At 52.2% G+C, this 18,398-nt stretch overlaps 1 protein-coding gene across 8 annotated transcripts in view; it reads left to right on the plus strand.

Moving 5' to 3' along the window:
• LOC100649754 (dachshund homolog 2) overlaps window positions 1–18,398 on the plus strand; it is a 143,988-nt gene that overhangs the window by 47,282 nt on the left and 78,308 nt on the right. For 7 of the 8 annotated variants that reach the window (XR_007223936.1, XM_048405470.1, XM_048405469.1 and 4 more), the window contains exon 2: window positions 8,953–9,101. Coding sequence is in view for 7 of the 8 variants with exons in the window: in XM_048405470.1 (XP_048261427.1) it covers window positions 8,953–9,101 (149 nt within the window). In the remaining variant the exon portion in view is untranslated. The remainder of the gene's footprint in view (window positions 1–8,952; window positions 9,102–18,398) is intronic. The other variant, XM_003402432.4, reaches the window with a different exon arrangement.

Below are 18,398 nucleotides of genomic sequence, written 5' to 3' on the forward strand. Positions count from 1 at the left end.
AATCTCGCGCCCAACGACCTGTCCGATTCTTTCGTCGATCGAACGCCTCTGCGTTCTCGCGGTTGAACCCGATCTCGACCTGTGTTTCGTTGCCGTATCGCGACGAAACTGCTCGATCGTTGCGATCTTCTCAGAAACCGTCCGACTATACCGTGAATTCTAGGGATCCTTGTCCGATCAGTTCGTAGAGGATTGGCGGCGGAAGGGAGGAAGAAAACGACGGATTCTTAGAGGTCGCGTCGACATCGTTATTGGCGATGTGGTAGCCCGGGTGTGCCGGCGTGGCCGCGACCGCAGAGGTATCGGAGTGCGGCATGGCACGGGTCAACCGCAAACCGACAACGTCCACGCGCTCTCTCAGTCCTCTCTCTTGGTCGTCCGCGTTCTGCGGCTCCTTCGATAGAGGCCCGAGGCCGCACACCCTCACGCACACGATGCCCTCGACACGATGCGCCCGATGCACGCGCGTACCTACTTGGCGCTGCTCGCGGCTGTCTGACCCGAGTACCCTACTGTACTACTCGATAATTAGGGAATCTCGCGAATCAAAGGATACCCGAGTAAGACGAGGCACGTGCATAGCTTGGTAATTCGGTTTCGGTGGCGAGTTGCGAACACGGATCTATAGGAACGGGGCTGAACCGGTTTACGTAGGCCGAAATTCGTTGACCGGCACGGCGTTCAGGGCGGAAACGGGCGCGGCAGGTGCAACCCAGTAATTGCAAACGTTTGATATTTAATTATAATTTAACCGTGCGGCGCGGTGCGACGGGGTCTGTCCTCGGCGAATAACCCTCGTCGCAGCGTCGGTTCGATGGGATCTTCAGATCCTCTTGGAAACAAAATAATTCCCTAATTATTCTTGCCGCGGCTGGGCCACCGCGCCGCGTTCGCGTTGAGTTACGGCCTCGGCTTAATTACGTTATTAATTAGTCCTTGTCGCGGAACGACAACGGTGTGTCCAAAGTTTCCTCGTTCTTCGTCGAGGCTTGTCTCTCGACCCGGTTTCGATACGAAGAAATAAGAAGACACGACGATCGACTTTGTCGATCGTTCATGACGACATCCGGCGCATGCGGCAAACTCCTTTTTCCTTTCCTTTTTTTAACCGCGCGACGAGACGATCGCGAACAAAGTGATTCCCGAGAAGAGTGACCGTGACAAAACTCTCACGGGAGAAGCCTCGAGTCGTATGTCGGCGTGAGTTTATGTATCGCGCGCGGGGGTATCCCGAGCGAGCTGCTGTCCTGCTTATTATTTCGATCTGGACATGGTTTCGTTCGGACGCGTTAGGACTGTAGCGCGCTCGTAAAAGCCGCACTAGCCGGGCATCCGAACAGCCGAGAGTAAAAGAAACTGTTCGCGAGAGATACGCACGGCGGTTTTGTTATTTATTCCGTCGTAAGTCGTAAACGGGCCCGGGTGCGGATTTATCGTAGAAATATTAAAATGAGAGACACTGCTTTCGGCGTTTTCTCGGACACAGTCGGAGCCCCGTTGTTCGCCTTCATCGACGAAAAATTGACCGCCGCGGACGCTTTACGAGTCGACGTATTTTATTCGAGCCGAGCGACGGTTAAGATTCCTTGTCTTTTGCTAGCTTTTGCCAAAGGAGATAGAAACGATAGGTAGGATATAGAGAAGACGAACGCGTCAACGCCGAGACGTCCGTCTTTGGTTGGAAGAAATTCGCGAGAACGTCGTCGACTTGAAGTTTCGCGATCGAGCGCGTTCAGAATGTTACAATCCTCTCTCCCTCTTCTTGTTGGATAATCCGCGGTCCAAATTGGCAGGATTACTCGTTCCGAAGACTGGGCCACGTCCTCGAGATTGCCGGGATTACGCGGCTGTAACGCACGTCGAGCGTGCTCTGCGTTTCGCCTGCCACGCGCAAATACAGGTATTATCGGGTATTACAGCGAGTACGTATCGCGTGCGTGAAGGAATGTCGCGCCGTCTCGGCAGGATCCTTGTCATGCCACGCGAGAACCGTCTTTCGTTCGGCGCCACCGAGATCTGTCCCAGGTGAAACCCGTTAAAACTCGTGCCTGCCGTTCATTCGTATTTATCTAACTCCTAAAACGAGTTGGTATTTGATCGGTATCGCGTGCTTGAGCTAGAGCAGAACGCCACCGGTAATAAACTCGCTCGGTACCTTTACGAGCGTTCCGAAATTGAAACTGGCGCACGAGCCAAGCGCGAACAGCTTCGGAAAAAATATTGCCCATCCTGGACAAGCCCTCGAGACATCTGCCTCGCGCGCTTACACGCTTCGTATTCGGATTAATCGCGCATCTGCACGGTCGAGTTCTCCTCGCCTTTGTCTTTCCGTTCGTCGATCCGATGAGACGATAAACATCGAGCAGTCGGACAAGGTTGCCGGAAGTCCGAGTCTCTTGGCGCGAGTCAGGTGTCGCAACGATTTCGGTAATTTTCTCAGCACCCCCGGTGCGACTCCGCCGACGAACTAGCAAGCTAATAAGCGGCGTACCTAGCCTCGCAACATAAATAAACGAGCCACGCTGAAATCGTAATGTTCCCCAACGCGGCGTGGCATCGAAATTAAAATTAGCCTGGAAGATGGGTCGGCAGGGCGTGAAGGAGGAACCGGAAGGAGGAACGAGGAGAATGATCGCGAACAAGGGGGAGAAACAGAGAGGTCCGCCCCCGAGACGAATATTATGCAAAGCCGCGAGCAATAAAAATAACGTATTGCGACCGAGAGAAGCATAAGTTTTAATCCAATATTACTAAGATAAGTCTACCGAAGCCCACCCTCAGGTCGGAAGAGAAAGATTTCTTTTGTGTGTAACGCACCCCAACTTTACATCGTGGTTATTAGAAAATGCTCTCTCTCGATGCTGGCTCATCGCGTGAGGGGAGTTTTTCTTTCTCCTATCTCTCTCTCTCTCTCCGCCTCTTAATAGCCGTCCGTAAAGATCGCGGGATACGCGCTGTTACTCGGGAAATTTGCTCGGGCGCCACAACGAGAAGAACTTTTCGAAATTTTTCCGCGTTGTTCGTTCGATGAAAGTCGATTCGGAGGAAACAACCGCGATACGCGTTTGTCTACGGCACCTTTCTCTTCCCTTACTTTCCTACAAATTGCTAACATTTTTCAAACGGGTTCGTACGCTTTCTCGACCGGTATTCGATGCCACCGCGTTCCTACGATTTCCTCCTACTATTTCGTTCTCGGAAAAACGCGACGAATACCGGGGAACGAACGTCAGTGCAAAGTTATGATCCATGGCGGCGCTTTGACATTCTTATTACTCTATTTCACGCAACTTTCTCGATGGACTGTATTACTCCCGTTCGACCCGGCCCGAGGAAGGAAGCACTAAACCGGCTGATGCTTTGTTTCTCGCTCGAGGAACGAGAACGAGCGTGAAAAGGAATAATATCTAGGGTGGTTGTGAGATACAGAGAGCGAGTGTGAGAGCGAGGGGACGTGCGGCGAAGAGAGAGGCAAACGACCGCGCGCATCCAGACCCTCGCACGTTCTTTTCCACTCCGGGCGCGAAATCGGACAAATCCAATCTGACTGACGGGATTGCCGCGATCTATGGAGGAAGGGAGAACGAAGCGCGGGGTTCGGTCCGGTGGAAAGGAAATAATAGAGAGAAAGAGAGAAACTCTCGCGTCGGGCTCTGGCTGTGTCGACTCGACGCCCGTACGAGCCCTCGTAAAAATTTATAATTTGGAAAATACCATTCGCCGTTCTCGGATTTCAGCCAGCCAATCGAGTTTATAAAGCGAGAAATCGAAGGAACCCGGTCGGTCTCGAAGCAGAGACGAAAAAAAAAAAAAAGAAGAGAAAATCGAGGGAAGGGGCGTCGACGACGTCGACGATAACGTCGAAAGATTTTTGACGAAAATTGAAGTCGTTGTTATGACGGGAATTGCCCGCGACGACGCTTTACGAGAGGGACGCACCCGTCGACGCTCGCAACTTTTCGAAAAAGATTCGGGGGATGAGAATCGCGCTTTGTGTGCCCGCGCTTGTATACCCACGTATGTGTGCGTACGTGCGTCGTGAGACAGAGAGACGCAGGAGAAAGAGGAGGAACGGTCGGACGATTACGGTCGCCAATGGCCAGAAAACCAGGGAAACGCGTAAAGGCGAAACTGACAATTAGAAGCCGAGCCACGAACGCTCGTATTATTCGTTATATCGTTTTACGACTTCGCGTTCGCTGCAAGCCGCGCCGCGTTAAGCGGTTTATAGTTTTTTTAATTGCCGAAGGGTGTTCCGTGTTACAAGTATGTAGAATCTCTCGCGACCATACAAGAAATCTGGATTATTCCGCTGGCTTGGCGACGTTCACATACGTAAATCGGCTACGGATGCGTCAGACATTGGATCAAATTAGCGCGTGTAACGACGCCGTTGATGCTACTCGTGCGAGCAATCGTAAAAGCCTCGTTACAGTCGTAAATGTAATATATTTTGTTTCGACCATGAAATCTTTCCCACATGATCCGGTGTCGGGTCTAAGCCCGTTATAACGGCGTTGCTTAAAATTCTTTGAGTAGGCATTGTCCGGTAGGGGAAGTACTTGATATCGAAGCAGCGTGCGGGACGATTGACGCAGATGTTGCGGGTATCGGTTAAACGCACGTCCGCGTAACGAGAGCTCATCTAGGGACATCCTTTAGTGGTTCGCAGAAAGACAATAGGAGAAACGCGAGTAACGCTGTACACAACGCGCACGCTCTGCGCTGACTGTGGAACACAGAAACCGTGTAAAAAGATCTCACGGCAAAGAATGCAGCGTTTAAAGTATGGTACGAGCCGCTAGCACGGTTCGTTCTCGTTTCTCCTCGGCTATGGCCTCAGGTTCCCGCGTTTTCGGGCAGAGTGTTTGAACGGCGCAGAACGGTAGCAGGATGCGATAACGCTCGAGCATCGTAATTCAAAGATAGCGCGTTGTTTAACAAGCAACAGTGGCTCCTTTGTCGAGTCGAGCGGTGCTGAGATCGGTGAAACGACCTGGCCTACGAATTCCACGCTACGATACAGCGAACGCGAGGAAAATCCGGAAGTGAAATAGCCGGGGCGGCAATGGAAGGGTATAGAGGGGGAGTGGGTAGGGGGAGAGAGGGGAAAAGGGTGGAAGGGAGGAGGAGGGAGCGAGAGCCGGTGGCCGTTTGGCCTGGAATCGTGTTCCGGTCGCGGTCGAGGCTCGATCCTCGCGAGCTTAACCCACATGCGACCGCGTGTATACACGCGTCGACAACTGCTGGCTGCAGCGCAACATCAGAGACCGTTTAATCCCGGAATGCCGAATACGAGAGAGCAGATCGTCGGCCCCGAGCGATAGATTTGGCCAGTATGCGAAAACGGGGTTGCAACCCTCCGCTCGAGAGTGCACCCTATCCCTCGCCGGGCCATTAATAATATACCCATATTGGACACAATTCACCTTGAAATTAACCGGCAGCCGATTGGTAAGCCCGGGCAAATTGACTTCGAAATTGACAATTTATAGTCGCTCGATTCCGGCCTCGCCTCTCCTTCTGCTCCTGCTGCTGCTGCTGCTGCTGCACCTCCTCCTCCTCCTTCCTTGTTTGTAATTCTCTCTCGTTTCTCGCACATCTTATTTTCCTTTCTCGCGAAGATCGATCGTGATCGCCGCCAGGGATGACGTACTCTCGAATTTCAACCATTACGAGTGATCGAGAGTCGTGTCGATGATTCGACGAGTCGCGGCAATTTTCTCCCGTTCTTTCCTTTTTCTCTTGCGAGACGCCAGATGGATAAGTTTGTAACGAATGCGAAACGAATTTCGAACACGCGTTTATCGGCGAGATCGAGAAACACGAAAGGCGAGAGTCTAGCTTTGCCTCGGTGATCCAAGAGACCAGGTCGTTCGATCCTTAAACGGCCCATCACGTAAGAATGGGTTGCAACTGTTCCTCGCGGATTGGGATTGCCTTTCTTTGTATATCTCCGTGCTTTTTCAACCTCGTCGGATTCTTTTCTGCGCGTTCTCGTTTCTCGTCTCACCGAACGGTCGGACGAGGAGCCGCTTCTGCGGTGCAGCGATCATTAAGGCGGGGAATGATCGGATCAAAGCATAGCACCTGGCGCGATCATCGCGAATCCCACACGCGATACACGACCGGACGCGAATCGAGCGCAACGCGAACGTAACTTCTATCTAATCGATCGATCTGGATCGATTATCTGGCAGGTTCCATCGAGGAGCATCCTGAAGTAAGTCGTAGGTGTATTTCTTTCGATCGGTAAACGATACAGTGCATTGCAAGTATACGTATAAGAACTCTTAAGAATCGGACACGTTACTTGTTCAGGATGCTTACGTGCCTATTCAGCTGCCGAATCGCCCAACGATAAAGATAGATTCCGTCAATTTCATCTACCGACAAGTACCGATAATCTTACGGTAGCCGTTCCACTCTACTGGCCGTTGATTAGAATTTCCACGAATTCAAATTAACCGCAGAGTGGTTCTTGACGCAATCGCTACGACGATTATGCATCTCGAGGAATTTCTACGTTTCCAGTAGTTTTTATCGCGTGTGAGGCAGTTGAATGCTTGCTTGCAGTCTGTCAGCGATATCTATCTAGATTTTTCAACCGCACGCAGGAAAAAGTTGGCGCCAAGAGGCGTGATCAATGCGTTAAGGTATCCTGCGCTTCGTATCCCGATAGGGGAATTAATTCCGTCGAGCCGAAACGAAATCTAGTAGCTACGGGGCTCCGTGGTTGTCGCAATAAGGCCGATTACTATCGATCTCCTTTTCTTCCTCGATCTCTTGGCCAACAATAGGTCACGATCACCTTATCCCCGCGAAATCACGCAACATCGGTTTCGCAAACACCTTTCTTCGATATCCGGTCGATTGTTTCGGACGAATCGTTTCTTCGATGTCCGATACTTTCATCGTACGGTCACACCTGGCTTCTTATTAAGGCGTATTTAATTAATTCGCGTGTTTATTAAATCAGCCGAATTTGGGCCACGTACATCGAACCTTTTACAGATAAATCAGAGTCGTTACGCGAAGAAAGGATGGAACGCGATCGCCCGTTCATTTCGACGCGACGTTTTTCTTATTTCGCCGGTAGATTCGTACGCAAACAAGTACGCATTATACGGGTCTAAGCGTTGGAGAGTGCGTTCTTGTTTTCGGTGTAACCCGAAGCTAAGCGGTTTAAGAGATCAACGCCGTATAAACCGGCCGTCTGAGAATCGTCTGGAGATCTCGTGCGTGAGAGCTGGCAGAGAGACAGAGAGGGGCCAGAAGAAGAAGGGGCGAGAAGAAGAGAACACGATAAACGAGAACGAACTACGAAAGAGGACGAGTCGGAGAGTGGGAGGGCGCCAGGGAAGCGAACAACGAAGATCGAGAGATCGAGTGCCTCTGGAGGAAGAGAGCGGAAAAAGCACCCCGTAGGAGCGATAGAGGAGGGGGTGTAGAGTCGAACGCAGAACGAGGACGAGGAAGACCGTGGGCAACGCGAAGAGGTAAAGCGAGAGGGCAGGCAGAAAGACGGGATGAAAAATTAGATTTACAAATCTGTCCTGACTACTATGAGATTGCTCGCTTACCAAGCAGAGATTCTCAACCCGGTCGAGCTTTTCGTAGCGTCTCTGTCACCGGGTATAAATATCGAGAGGACTGGTCCTCCTCCTCCTCCGCCGTCCTTCAATTTTCGTTCTTTCTCTTTGCTTCATTTTCGTCGCCACGTTGCTACCCGCCCTCCGCTTGTCAACGACGCGACGCTTTCGTCGAACGAAATCGTTTATGCTCCGCTGCCAATGGCTGCATCCTACAAAGGGTGCCGTCGATCCAGCAAGATTATCGGTTAAATTTGAAACGGATTCCGAAATGAAATTGACGCGAGTCGTTCGTAGGAACAAAGTCGGCCGGAGTCGGGGTTGAGTACCACTGGAAGAATATAGCCGCTATATCGGGAACGGAGGAAAGGATCCTGCCACGGTAACAACGAGTCGCAGTCTCAGTCTCAGGCCCGGCGAAAGCAAAAGCTCGAATCACGCGTGTACGCGTATGTACACTTTGCGCGGCATGTGTCCGTGGCTGGTGTGTATATGGAAGCGCCTCTCCGGCGCCTGCCGCCTATGAAAAATGAACGTTTCTGCCAGCCGCGGTATCTACTTCGAACCATCCTGTGAGATCGTTCCGCGTCAGATACTTTTGCGCGCAATTCGCGACACGCTGCTTGCGGCTAGTCGCTTCTATTCTTCTCGATCGTCGTCTATTTTCCGATCGTTGGCGAGAATCGGTGTATATAGATGCGGAATATTCCCGCGACCCCTCTTTGAAACCGCGTCCAAGGAGAATAATCGAGTCTTCGAGACACGATAAGTTACGCAAATGCAGGCTGTTTGGCCCGTTCCATCGCCTCTCGCGCAGCTTTATCTTCCCCTCTGCTAGATTTATCGCGGCAAACGTCACTACGTATTAGCCGGTGGTATCTCGTGACTCGTAGCCACGCTCGCTCGCGACCACGCGCGGCCCCGCACAGATCGCGAGAAGGTGAACTTCATTCGGCTGCAGTCGGCCGAGAACCAGTTCTCGAAACGTAGCGGCATTCTAGATAGAGTCTAATCGACACTTGTAGCGACCAGAGCTTGGTCATCGAGTTTCATTCGAGCGTTTCCTCTCTTCCTTCGAGATCGATGAGTCTCGAGATCGGAGCCGGGGGACCGGCCGAAGAGTCATCGTTTCGCGAGAAAAGACGCACTCATTTTGTTCGCATGAAAAGCGTTCGCGTTATTTGTCGTACTAATATTCGTCGTATCCATGATCCACTATCGGATATATTATACTGGAAACGTCTTTTCTCGCGACGTAATCGAACAACTTACGACGAGAGTCGTAAGCTCGACGATCGGGGTAAGACATTACCTCGATGACAGGTGTCTCTAACCACAGTAACTCTCTACCACTGTACAGCTCCAGGCCAGGAAGACCACCGAAGAGAGCTTCCGTCGGTCTGAGTCTCGCAGCCAGCCACCTGGCCGCCGCGACCGGTCACCACCCCCAGCATTCTCTCAAGAAGCACCGAATGGACAACGGCGATTACTACGAGAACGGGCATTTGGGTAAGTCTCGTTACACTTCCTTTTGTTCAAACAGCCGCTCGTAAGCGTCACCGACGCTCGATCGATAGGCCCGCTCGACGGCTGCTTACGATTCTGGTTACGACCGTGCGAACGACTTTTTAGCCATTCGAGGCCTGTCCCGTGTCTCGGGTCTTCCAGACGTTCGTATTTCACGCCGCGTGTCGTGTCCTTTCTCTCGATAACGCCACGTTTTATGGAGACGCCGCGGATTTAGCGACAACATTGTGCCACGATGTTGTCGGCTGGCTAGTCGACCATTCGAACGTTGTTCAACGACCGTGAACAACGAGACGCGTTGAAAGACTGCAAATGAAAATGGGCATTTTTGGATTAATCGAGTTCATTAGTGTGCGAGAGTCATATCGGAGATGACATCGTCGCAACGATCAACGTCGAAAGCGCGGAAAAAAGGGACGAAATCGTGGAATAGGTAAGCCACTCGTAGGTAAAACGGTACAATCGCGTAGATACGTAGCCCTGGTACCAGGGGCACGCACTTGATTACTGCCATCCGTATACGCGCCGGGCCACGGTGACCCTACCGATCAATTAATTAGGGGAATCAAACACACTTGGAGTGAGCAAATTAACTGCAACTGCACCGTCGTGTTGCGGCCTGTGGTGGCGGTTGCCAATGTCGATATTGCATCGATGTACTCGTACCTCCAACAGCTTCTCCTCGCCGTCCCTAAATCTTCTTATTGTTTAGATGCATCACCTTTCCGCTCGATCCTCGTCCTCTGCCTTTTCCACGATAATAGCAAAAGGCTGTACCACATGACGCTAATTAACGTTCTTAAATTATCGTGGCGTTTCGCAAGAGCGGTTATTCGGTCTTCGAAAGCGGTAAACTCTAGGCAAAGTCGGATCGTAAAATCGCGTTGAACCGCGTCGACGATCGCCGTTCGGAAATTGGTTAAGCAAATAATCGCGAATACGCCGGCCGTTCAATTTTACGGGCAAATACGTTTGACGGTGCAACGTTAATGAATTAATGCCACGCGGACGAGCGCAAGCACGAACGCAGTTGCAGAACTGTACGATCGCAGTCGGGGTAAACGTTGAAACGGCGAGCAATTAATTACGAGCCCGCGGTAATTGTATAATTGTTTTACGATTGGATCCCCTTTCTGGGTACGATTGATCGCCGCGGCTGCCGCGACCCGTTTCCTTTTAACTTTGTCGCCGCGCTCGTACCAAGGATGCGGCCCCCGCTTCGGACCAACGCAACGCCGGACGATTCGCTCGTTACACGGCAACCTCGTAAAATGGGAATCGTAAACATCCGTGTGCTGCGTATTCGTCGCGAGTCTTTAATCTCCGCGCGTTGTAAAAAGTTACGTAGTTTTTCTGCCGCTCAAGGAACTTGGATCCTTTCATTCCTGAATGTCCCGATCAACCACGGTTCCCCTTTTTTTCCTTGTAGAAACGTGGGTAAAAAGCGCCAGGAACGTAGATACACTTACATGGTATAGTAAAAGTTACAAAAGTGTACGCGTTTAATCGTCGAATAAATGGAAAGTTATCGGAGACGCGATCGCACACTCGGAAGCACGCGTTCGCGCGACTTTCGAGCCGAGGATTATCTTCCGCGAGCCATCCCTTATGATATCAATTTACCGCGAGAGAAGCGAGGACCCAGCTCGACGGGCTTCTACGGTATCGACGCTCCTTCGGCTCATCGGGAAGACATCGGGAAGAACGAAGGCCGCGAGTAAAGCTGCAAAAACAAAGAGACGAGAAGAGGAGAGAGCGTAAAAAAAGGTGGAAGCAAAGTGTATGGAGAAGGATGCAGGAAGAGAGAGTGCGAGGCGAAAGCAACACGTACCGGGAGAGCGGCGTGGCTCGCGTACAGCGGATTTTTTTCAATTTGGACCGGTAGGCGAGCGCCACTTGCCATAACGCAATTAATAAACTCAACGAGCGAGATCCGATCCCGATAGCGGCGGCGTAACATCCATTCGGGACGTAGCGGGCACAATGGCCGGCACAATGGCCGTGTATATGTGCACCCAACGCTCGGTACAGCCAGGACGGCCGATACGCATCTATGTTGTCTCTACAAAATTAAAACCCATGAGAAAAATAAATAGCCCGAAGGGGAGAGCAGGGTAGGAAGCGAGGAGTTCGAGATGCAGAGAGAGAGAGAGAGAGAGAGAGAGAGGGAGAGAGATGGGAAGAGAAAGAGAGCAAAGCGGTAACGCGAGCGGGGGTTGCTTGGCTTAGGTTAACGACGTGTGCGCGCCGCGTGTGCGGGAGAGAGCCTCTCTTTCTCCCTTCGGATGGATGGGAAGCCGCGTAGCTCGCGCCTTCTGGCCGGATTCGCGGCTTACGGTAGCTCGCTCTCTCCATTTGCCACGATCGTTTTTCGATGAAACTATTCCCGGAGCTGGAACTATTAGGCTAGGCTGCGTAATAAACTAATGACTATCGGCTAACGTCGAGCCGTTCGTGTGCGTTTCTGCCCTCGGTAATTATTTAATGCATCGATTACCGAAATAGCATTAATCAAATTGGCCGGCCGCTATTTATATTATATGACCTAATGCACGGCGAATCGTATATTAATGCGCAAACTAAGTAAATTATCCAAGCATCCGCGTTTACGCGGCGAACGTGAATTTCCCTTCTTCCACCTCGAGAGACCCTGAGTGATTCTGGTCGCGTGTATGCGAACGACCGGCACGGATTGGCCGATTCCAGAGCGGGAATATATCGGTGGCACTTGGAAACGGTGAATCGTCGATAGTCGGTGGCGAAACACCGCGAGCAGACGAGTCGCGAATGAGTGCGAATCGGTGGAGGCAAGGGCGAACAGAGAGGAAGAGCGGTGGGTGTCCGGGCGGATACAAGAGAGGGGCGACGCCGAGTGGGTGGCTGGGGTGGTTCGGCCGGTCGCGGCTGCAACGACGCTGTACTGGCGAGCAAATGCTCATAAAAGCATTGATTAACTGTTGCCGGTCGTAGGTCAGCCAACGCGGCTGGCTCGTGTACCAATAAAACCCGGTTAATAGGGGGTCGACGTCGCTTCGATATCGCGCCATCGACCGTTCTATTCCGTTCCATTCCGTTCTTTCGCAAGCGACGATTTTCACACTTCGAAAATCGAGCCCAGTCGAAGGTTAGTCTCGGAAAGCCACGAATTTGCGGTCGAAATACCGAGTCGGATCGCGTATCGGCGCAAAGTAATTAACGAGTCGGAGTAAGGGAATCTCTGGCGGAAAGGCGGACGATGGACTAGCGTCGCCTGATCAGAGGTTCTCGCGGGATAACGATTCCGTATTAAAGATACAAATGGTCGGGGGTGGATGTTGCCGTACCAGCGACGAGAACCACTGGCTTAGGTGGAATTTTCAGGCTGCGGTTAGAAATTACGCGCGGGGCAGAGGGTCGTGGCTACGAGGGACGCGAAACCGAAGCCAAAACCGAGCGGTCCGGAGATTCGACACGAAAGTGAAATAATCCTCGCGATTAAAGCGATAATAACGCTCCGCGAGATTATTACACGGTCCGAGTTTCAACGATACGAGGGGAGACGCGATACGATATTTTCGTTTCACAGGCCGTTATGATTTTCTGTCCCCGCGATATTTTATGGCGTGTATTTTCTCGTCCATCGAGGACGATTATTCTGGCGCGAAGCGGAGGTGAGATTCGGGACGGAGACAAGGACGAAATGGTGGGAGAAGCGAGTTCCGCGCGAGACAGAGTAACAAAACGCCGGTGAATTAAACCCGTTCGTTGCTGCAACATCGTTCTGCGTGGCACGCCGCCGTAAATCAGTCGGGCCAGGAATTTTCGCGTTTCGCTGGTTTTTGCCTCGTAACGAAACACTTGCATGCTCCAGCCAAATGAAGACGTTAAGCGGCGACGCAGGAGAAAAAGTAGGCACGGCCTCGCTGCAGGGAGTTCGCCGGATGAACCGTGTTTGCTTTAACGCTCGGAATGTGGAACGAACCCGGTCATGTTCTGACTTTGCGACTTGAAAAACTCGAAATTGTCGTGCGACCGAGCACTACCATTCTCTCCCCCTTTTATATTCGACTGCGTTATGGGTCGTGCAATTGCGATAACCCGCCGGTTGTTCGTGCGTAAAAGATCGTCGCATTCGACCCTCGCTGCGAACAAGCTGACGCGCATCCTACACTGTCGCGTCATAAATCGTTTTAGTACGACTTAATTACCGTGCTCCACGCGTCGTTTAATCGGTCGTTTCATCTCGCGGAGACCGCGCGTCGCCCGATTCAGCGTGAATCGAACGAGTTTCGATACGTATGTATATACGTTCGCGTGCCACGGTAGTCAACGGACGAACAAAGTCCGCAGAAGGTGGATTCACGCGGGTTGCGACTCTCCTACGAGCGTACGCGTGCTTTTTAGGAGAGTGATGGCAATTTCCTGCGGTTAAAACCGAGGCTAATTGCTTCAAAAATCTGTACTAATTTGCCGGCCATTCCGGCACGGCGGTTCGGGGGAGGGAGAGGGAGGGGGGCGGCAGGTTGGCTGGTTGGCCGTCGGTGTTCGCCCGGCACCGGGGTGATGGTGGTAGTCAACAATTTACTCGTTAGCGGCCGGCGAGTGCCGCGCCGCTCAATTAACTCGCGAATCAACGAGCGGGCCGCTTTGTCCTCGAGCGAACGAGCATAGCGCGCGCTCTAACTCGCTCTTTCGTGTATTTTTATAATTTGCGCGGCCCTCGTGACCAACAAACCGGCGGAAATGCGTGAAACAACGGGCTAGGCCAACTGTGGGGGGTGGGGAAAAAAAAAACAGCCACGCACACGTATGCGCGAGCATATACACGCGTGCGCATCTACAAACGAGCGGAGGGAGAATAACGCGAAAAAAAGCGCGGGGGAAATGAAAACCGACACCACGGATCGTGGCTTGTTTTCTGCCGGCGGAACCTCCCCCTCGACACGGGGTAAATGTCTACTTTCGAGGGCGGTCGACCGGGCCGGTTGCTCGTTTACACGGGCACATGTCAAAGGTCCTGGTTACGCGTGTACCCACGCAAACGAGCCGCGGTTTTTTGCCGCGCTATTTATTTTCTTTTCATTTCCGTTCTCGTTCGGGCTGAAAGCGCTGGTAACAAGCGCTAGCGCCACTCGTTCGACTACAACCGGGACACGGCTGCCTTTAAATCGCTCGACACTCGATATTCGTGAGGCGCATGCAACACGCACCAACCTAACTCTGCTTACGATACAAACTTCGAAACGCTTAACCGCGTGGAGAAATCGAAGCGTACGAGGAAGGAGGACGGACAGAGAGAGAAAGAGAGAGAAAGAGAGAGAAAGAGAGAGAGAGAGAGAGAAAGAGAGGGATTGTAAATGCTGAACTGTGGCAAAACTCGGAGTAGAACGATCTGGATTCAAGCGGAAACGCTTAGGGTCGTACGAAATCGACGCTGCGCTTCTAGTTCGGGATCGTGGATAATACAAATCCCGGTAGGCATTGCGCGATAAAGGAAACCGGTATCGAGCGCCGCCTCCGTCTCTTTCGCTCTCTTCCCACTCTTTTTTCCATGAACCTCTCTTTCTCTCTCTGCCTGAACGCCTCTCTTCGTCGCTCCACAACTTCTCGATTCGCTCGATCCCCGGCACTACAGGCAACTGGGCAGGTTTACCTTCAGCGAGTGCACAAAAGTGCCCCGATCCAGCTTCTGGGCCCAGCCAGTCGGAAGATATTAATAACAAAATATGATATAATGGGAGCATCCCCGGCGAAATACAATACAATGTTTATGCAGAGGATTAACCGATGTTACGAGCACGTGAAAAAGTATCGACCGGCGAGCAGCGAGAGAGATACGGGGCCGTTGGTCCGAGCGGACTATTGCAACGCTGTCCAAGTTCACGGGCCGAGCCAACGGGCAGATGTGCCTCCGAGAACGCACGGGTCCCGGGCTCGATCCTTGGTTTTGATTACCCCGCGGGAAAGATTTACCTTCCAGATTAGCTCTGGCATCGATTTTTCGAAGACCCGATTGCCAAACGTAAACGGTTCGCTTCTCGCTCTCCTTTTTGACGCGTCCACGATCCATTTCGTTCGCTTCGGAAATAACAACTGCGTTGATCGATTCGAATGCGTTCGTTGGAATTACAGTTTATCGCAGAGTTCAGCGAATGGTAAATGAAGTTGATCGATTTCGCAAGAACTCCGGGCAACTGCGCCAGAAGATGTAAGCGTTACGGGAATCATATGGATATGAAACAGCGTTTCGCAACAAAGTCGCAACGTGGAAGATTTTAGAGAATATCGGCGCCACTGTTCGTGACCGGGACGAAAGGGATTCCCAAAAAGGTCTGAAAAAGGAGTCCACCGGCGGCGAATCGGGCGCGATAAAACCAAAGGTTTCGTGCGTATCATCATCATTTCCGAAATAAAATATGCGTCCCTCTTTCTTCGGGTGGAGTTGCGTGCCGAGGCCGTGGTCGCGCGGTGAAATCCAAAATCCGCGCCGGCGGCTATGCGATCGCGTATGCCTGCTCGGAATAGATAATTTCGCGAACGATGCAGCCCGCGCGATCGTATCTAATTTTATAAATTCGCGGTACCTCGATTGGTTGGCGAAGACAACGCGGAATATAGAGAATCTAGCGCTGAACCGAACCTGTCGAAGAATAGCTGGCAGGAAATGAAAAACGGAGATGGCGTTTGCGACATCGCCGATGCGGATCACGATGACGTTGCCGAAGAGGCAACGACGGACGACGAAGCAAGAAGAGCGCGCGAAAGAAGTAAAAAAGGCGGGAGGTGGAGGTGGTGGAAGAGCAGCGGGAACGAAGATGCGAGACAACCGACTACAAACCACGAGGAGTGTAAATAATACTAAGGCTGATTGTGGGCGTGGCTGACAGAACTCTAAAAACCTTCGACTATATATCAAAAGGTTTACTGCCCTCGGATGATGCTCGTATCCGAGGAGACCCTGGAAGAACAAATACTGGACTGCTCTTTCGCGAGGAGACGCGTGGTAGGCAGCCAGTCGAAAAAGGCCCATGAACGAAAGGGACGAGAGATAGGGTTAGGGTCGGCAAGGAAACTGGACGTCCGACTAGCCGGATCTTATCGTCGTTAGGACGCTTCGCGAGAATGATCAACCGTATCTTATGCCTCTTCATCATTCTTTCGTTGCTCGTAAGGTAGCTCTACGTCTCAATATCGCAAAATACCTTCCGTCCTATCTTCCCGGTTGTCCAGTGTTTTCGTTTCAATACCAACCCCTCCACTTTGCTATCGATCAACGGAAAGGCGATCGATGCGTTCCGATGACATCGTGAAAACGTCCCGCGAAGAAACGAAATACCAGCGGAACGGTATTCGCGGCTGTCTCGTGCGAGGCAGCAAGCTACGTCTCAATACGGGCAAGCGATTAAGAAGAATGGGTGTGGTGAAAGAGGAAAGCGAGGAAAGAAGAGCAGGGAAGGAAGGAGGAGCGAGGAGGAGGTATACATAGTCATGGCATCCACTCTCTCCTCGGTTGTTTCCAGACTGGACGCAGGGAGCTACCTCGATGGCTGCCCGCCTGCCTGCCTGTCTGCCTGCCTGCCTGTGCTCGCCTGCTCGCCTGTTCGCCTGGCTGGCTGGCTGCTTGCCTGCCCGCTCGCCTGCTAGCCCGGCTTCGAGTCTCTCGATTACTTGAAAAACCGGATTCCTCCTGCGCGAAACTGTGTTTCCCGTCTCGTGTTTATGTAGCAATACACGTCGATGGAACAATGTTGGATGGGATGCACGTGCATGCAGCCGGCTAACGGGCTAAGCGCGTACGCGAGAATCCAGCTCCCGATCGGCATCACGAATCGATGACACTGTCGGAGAATGCCCGAGGAACCGGTGACGGTCCCGTGGCACGCTGTCCAAGGAAGAAAAGACGCGCGGTACAGCGAAGGAGAGGCGAAGAAGACGCGGAGAAGATGCGAAGAAGAAGCGAAGGAGGGATGGCGTGGAAAGTACTTAAAGGGCCACGATGTCATCGGCCGTAGCCGGAGGGTCGGTGTTCGAGGGTTAAATCCAAGGGTTTTGAGGGAGTCGGTGTCGAGGGTAAACATATACATACCTAAGCGCAAATAACGCGCGTTGTCGGAGTTCGTGGCCGAGCATCGAGATAGCAAGACAGGGAGAAAGGGAGTCGGGTGGATTTCTTCGTCGTTTGGTAGGAACAATGGCGGTAAGCAGAGGATCCGCGGACAAAGGGCAAATTTTCCGAATAATTTCACGATGCCTCGTCTCGGTGGTCATTCGAGCAGAGGGAGAGCGGACGGTTTTTTGGCCCGTACGACTACTGTTGGCAGCGGCCGAAGAAAGGAAAATTACAAAGGAAAATGAAAGTTGAAACTATGCGCTGGAAAGCAGAGATAGTCATGGGGTGTATCGATGACGTGGAACGTTTCTTTGCTTGTAGCAGATTCGCGGTCGAAAACACCGGCGTACTCGGTAAATTTTCGTTAAGCCTAGCAGAAGATCGAGACGATAGCGATGGGAGGAAAGTCTGGCCGTGATCGCGACGCATAACAAATTCCACCTGTGCAGACGGCTCGCCTTCCATTCATCTGTCCATCGCGGAGGGCCGCGCTGGAAGAAGGAACAGACGTGACGAGGTCGCGGTGGAGAGGGATACCAGGCACTCGTTTAGCTCGGCAATTTATTCTCGCGTTTTGTAATTAACACCAGAAAAGAAGTAGCGCAGTCGTCCTTCTCTTACGGGCACGAGACGCGCGGCACGAGGGTGGTGGTGACTACCCACCTCCCGCAGTCCTCCCTTCGCCTTCGCCTCCTTCTTTCTCTGGCCGCCACGCCGAGTCCGACTGCTGATTTCGCATCTTCGCCTCCGCCTCCGCGCCGAGAGCGTTACACATGCAAAGAAAACACGTGTATCGTTATTAAGCGGCGTGGAAGTCAAAGTCCGCTCTCTCGGTGGATCTCTCGGCTCGTGGATGAGATACGCCGTGTGTGGATGAAAGGAGCAAAGAGGGAGGATAAAGGGTAATGAGAGAAAAAGCGAGATCCGCAGATACGGAGGAGAATATGGTCGAAGGAGAAAGAAAGGAAGAAAGCGGAGGAAGGACAAGAGGGAGAGAACGCGCACGGTCAGAAAGGCCAAGGGAGTACCAGGGAGAAGTTGAACGAAGAGGAAGACACAGGGAGGACGGTGAAGAAAGGGAGACGAAAAGGTGGAGGATGATGGAGGCCTCTCCTCCGCATGCCACTGCAGTCAGGCCAGACAGAAAGCGGTCTGTATAATTATGGGTTGTCACCTCATCAGCCACGAGA

This window comes from Bombus terrestris, chromosome 4, assembly GCF_910591885.1.
Source record: "Bombus terrestris chromosome 4, iyBomTerr1.2, whole genome shotgun sequence".
Taxonomy (NCBI): Eukaryota; Metazoa; Arthropoda; class Insecta; order Hymenoptera; family Apidae; genus Bombus; species Bombus terrestris.